General features: G+C 35.6%; 1 protein-coding gene across 1 annotated transcript; it reads left to right on the plus strand.

Moving 5' to 3' along the window:
- Positions 1–357: 357 nt before the first annotated feature.
- Positions 358–867, plus strand: LOC114722690 (uncharacterized). The gene has a single exon (XM_028908781.1). The coding sequence runs from the start codon at positions 358–360 to the stop codon at positions 865–867; it is 510 nt and encodes a 169-aa protein (XP_028764614.1).
- Positions 868–1249: the final 382 nt, after the last annotated feature.

Consider the following 1249-nt stretch of genomic DNA (forward strand, 5'->3'; position numbering starts at 1 on the left):
GGGTTGAAAGCTGAATACCTGACGGTAAAAGACCCGTTAGAATTGTGGAATAATTTAAAAGAAAGGTATGATCATCAAAAAACGGTAATTTTGCCTAAAGCTCGTTATGAATGGATGCATTTGAGGCTCCAAGATTTTAAATCTGTGACTGAATATAATTCAGCAGTTTTCAAGATAAGTTCTCAATTGAAATTATGTGGTGAGAAAATAACAGATGAGGACTTATTAGAAAAAACATTTTCAACTTTTCATGCTTCAAATGTGCTCCTGCAGCAGCAATATCGTGAAAAGGGTTTTAAGAAATATTCTGAATTGATCTCATGTCTTCTTGTGGCTGAACAAAATAACGAGCTATTAATGAAAAATCATGAGATCCGTCCCACTGGATCAGCTCCATTCCCTGAAGCGAATGTGACTGTACGCAATAATCATCATACACGTGGACGCGGTCGTGGTCGTGGTCGTGGCCGAGACCGTGGTCGTGGTAGGGGACGCACAAATTACCGTCATTATGGTGGGGGAAGCAACAATTATAACCCAAATACCCACCAAAAGAAGAAACTTGGGGATGGGCAGAAAAAAGATAAGAATGGCCCTTCAAGAGTTGTTGAAAATCAATGTTACCGGTGTGGCATGAAAGGACATTGGTCACGTACCTGTCGTACGCCTGAGCATCTAGCAAAACTTTATCAGGCTTCTATAAAAAGAAGTTCAAATAATGTGGAAGCAAATTTGACTTTTCAAAGTGATGATGTGGAGGCAAATTTTGCATACAAAAATGATAATATCAATGAGCTAGATGATGTTAATGGCCTTGATGCTATGGCACATTTGGATGTGGCTGATTTCTTTGAGAATCATGATTAGAAGAATTTGGATAATTTTAGTTTGCTTTATTTATGCTTTTTAATTTAGTTTATGTTTATTTATTTCTCTTTTTTTTAAGAGTATTATTAATCATGATGTACTTCGAATTTATATTAATGAATGTTTTTTTTTTTGGTGAAGAATATGGATGTTTCTCTTCCTTTTGTTGGGCACAAGAATGAAGATATATGCCTGATAGATAGTGCTACAACACACACCATACTCAAAGATAGAAAATATTTTTCTCATCTTACGATAAATAGTGCAAGCGTCAATACTATAGCGGGTAATACAAAACTAATTGAAGGCTCCGGAAGAGCAATTATAATATTACCCAGAGGAACAAAATTTGTTATTAATGATGCTTTATATTCCTCGAAGT

The sequence above is a fragment of the Neltuma alba genome, unplaced genomic scaffold (assembly GCF_004799145.2).
Source record: "Neltuma alba isolate B1F8T4 unplaced genomic scaffold, ASM479914v2 tig00012103_pilon, whole genome shotgun sequence".
NCBI lineage: Eukaryota > Viridiplantae > Streptophyta > Magnoliopsida > Fabales > Fabaceae > Neltuma > Neltuma alba.